A 2,845-nucleotide genomic window follows, 5' to 3' on the forward strand; every position below is an offset into this window, starting at 1 on the left:
TTTGGGAGATTTCAGGGGGATTTCAAGGGGATTTGGGGAGGATTAGGGGAGGATTTGGGGGATTTAGGGCATTTCAGGGGGATTTGGGCTTCACATGGAAATAGGGACGCTTGATCTGCCCAGATTGGGGGGATTTTGGGGGGGTTGGAGGGATTTAGGGAGGATCTGGGGGAGATTTGGGGGCATTTTGGGGAGATTTGGGGGATTTCTGAGGGATTTGGGGGGGATTTGAGGGGATTTTATGGGGGAAACTCCGGGGCAAGTCCCAGGAGGAATCCAGGGGGAGATATGGGCTTTGTGGGGAAGTTTCACCACTCGATCTGCCTGAGATTTCAGGGCAATTTGGGGGATTTCAGGGGTTTGGGGTGGGATTTTTTGGGGGAAGTTCTGGAGATTTGGAGGATTTCCAGGGATTTGGGGGATTCCAGAGGATGCCAACCCCCCCTGCACCCACCCCATCCTCGAAGTTCCAGCGTTTGCTGACTTCGGCTTCGTTCTGGGCATAAATTTGCTGCCTCATGGAGATCACGAGCTCCCGGATCTTCTCCTGGTCCAGATCCTCCTGGAAAGATTAAATAACAAATAACAAATAATAAATGCAGCCACTTATTATCAGTCATTAATTTGAAAGGAGCAACAACAAAATAAAACAGTAAATAAACCCAAATAACGATAAATAAATCCACTAAAATTCGTTTTTGGGATATTTTTTTGGGGAAGATCCCGCTTTTTAACCCCTCCCCAAAAGCCTTGGAAAAAGTGGAATTCCCGGTTTTTGGGCACTATTCCGGTTCCCAAAGCGGAATTCCCGTTTTTTCAGGACTGTCCCGGTTCCCAAAGCGGAATTCCCGGTTTTTGGGACTGTCCCAGTTCCCAAAGCGGAATTCCCGGTTTTTCGGCACTGTCCCGGTTCCCAAAGCGGAATTCCCGTTTTTTCGGGACTGTCCCGGTTCCCAAAGCGGAATTCCCGTTTTTTCAGGACTGTCCCGGTTCCCAAAGCGGAATTCCCGTTTTTTCAGGACTGTCCCGGTTCCCAAAGCGGAATTCCCGTTTTTTCAGGACTGTCCCGGTTCCCAAAGCGGAATTCCCGTTTTTTCAGGACTGTCCCGGTTCCCAAAGCGGAATTCCCGTTTTTTCAGGACTGTCCCGGTTCCCAAAGCGGAATTCCCGTTTTTTCAGGACTGTCCCGGTTCCCAAAGCGGAATTCCCGTTTTTTCAGGACTGTCCCGGTTCCCAAAGCGGAATTCCCGTTTTTTCAGGACTGTCCCGGTTCCCAAAGCGGAATTCCCGTTTTTTCAGGACTGTCCCGGTTCCCAAAGCGGAATTCCCGTTTTTTCAGGACTGTCCCGGTTCCCAAAGCGGAATTCCCGTTTTTTCAGGACTGTCCCGGTTCCCAAAGCGGAATTCCCGTTTTTTCAGGACTGTCCCGGTTCCCAAAGCGGAATTCCCGTTTTTTCAGGACTGTCCCGGTTCCCAAAGCGGAATTCCCGTTTTTTCAGGACTGTCCCGGTTCCCAAAGCGGAATTCCCGTTTTTTCAGGACTGTCCCGGTTCCCAAAGCGGAATTCCCGTTTTTTCAGGACTGTCCCGGTTCCCAAAGCGGAATTCCCGTTTTTTCAGGACTGTCCCGGTTCCCAAAGCGGAATTCCCGTTTTTTCAGGACTGTCCCGGTTCCCAAAGCGGAATTCCCGTTTTTTCAGGACTGTCCCGGTTCCCAAAGCGGAATTCCCGTTTTTTCAGGACTGTCCCGGTTCCCAAAGCGGAATTCCCGTTTTTTCAGGACTGTCCCGGTTCCCAAAGCGGAATTCCCGTTTTTTCAGGACTGTCCCGGTTCCCAAAGCGGAATTCCCGTTTTTTCAGGACTGTCCCGGTTCCCAAAGCGGAATTCCCGTTTTTTCAGGACTGTCCCGGTTCCCAAAGCGGAATTCCCGTTTTTTCAGGACTGTCCCGGTTCCCAAAGCGGAATTCCCGTTTTTTCAGGACTGTCCCGGTTCCCAAAGCGGAATTCCCGTTTTTTCAGGACTGTCCCGGTTCCCAAAGCGGAATTCCCGTTTTTTCAGGACTGTCCCGGTTCCCAAAGCGGAATTCCCGTTTTTTCAGGACTGTCCCGGTTCCCAAATTCCCGGTGTTTCCCCGGTGTTTCCCCATGGAATTCCCGGTGTTTCCCCAGAGAATTCCTGGTGTTTCCCCAGGGAATTCCCGGTGTTTTCCCACTGTTTCCCCAGGGAATTCCCGGTGTTTCCCCAGGGAATTCCCGGTGTTTCCCCTCTGTTTCCCCAGGGACTTCCCGGTGTTTTCCCCACTGTTTCCCCAGGGAATTCCCGGTGTTCCCACCTCTCCCAGTGGTGGCTGTAGAGCTGCGTGGGCATGGACAGCAGGCGGTCGTAGATGGCCGTGACCGCCCGCAGGTCGCCGCGCTCCCGCTCCCACTCCACGTAGGATTCCCAGAGTTTGTCCGAGCGGAAATCCATCCCTGCCGCCGCCAGCGCCGCCTCGAACGCCCTGAGGGACCCCCGGGGGCACACGGGTTACCGGGAAAAGGGGGAAATCCTGGGAAAAGGGAGGGAAGAATCCCAGGAAAAGGGAGGGAGAATCCTGGGAAAAGGTGGGAGGAGAATCCCAGGAAAAAAGGGGGAAAACTCCCAGGAAAAGGGCGGGAGAATCCCAGGAAAACGGGGGGATGACTGGGAAAAGAGGGTGGGGGGGACATTCCCAGGACCGTTCCCAAGCCATTCCCAGGATTTCTCAGGCCATTCCCGGGGGACGGTCCCAGGACCATTCTCAGGGACATCCCCAGGATTTCCCAGGGTTACTCCCAGGACCATTCCCAGGATTTCCCAGGATTT

The 2,845-nt window shown here is 53.3% G+C and overlaps 1 protein-coding gene across 1 annotated transcript; it reads right to left on the reverse strand.

Moving 5' to 3' along the window:
* Nucleotides 1–73: 73 nt before the first annotated feature.
* LOC115949186 (pre-mRNA-processing factor 39-like) lies at nt 74–2,501 on the reverse strand (the record flags this gene model as incomplete). The annotated part of the gene is made up of 3 exons (XM_031065650.1): nt 74–115; nt 455–562; nt 2,334–2,501. Coding segments are annotated over 3 exons (318 nt in total), but the record flags the coding sequence as incomplete, so codon positions are not given.
* Between the last annotated feature and the right edge of the window lie 344 nt (nt 2,502–2,845).

The sequence above is a fragment of the Geospiza fortis genome, unplaced genomic scaffold, assembly GCF_000277835.1.
Source record: "Geospiza fortis unplaced genomic scaffold, GeoFor_1.0 scaffold1163, whole genome shotgun sequence".
NCBI lineage: Eukaryota > Metazoa > Chordata > Aves > Passeriformes > Thraupidae > Geospiza > Geospiza fortis.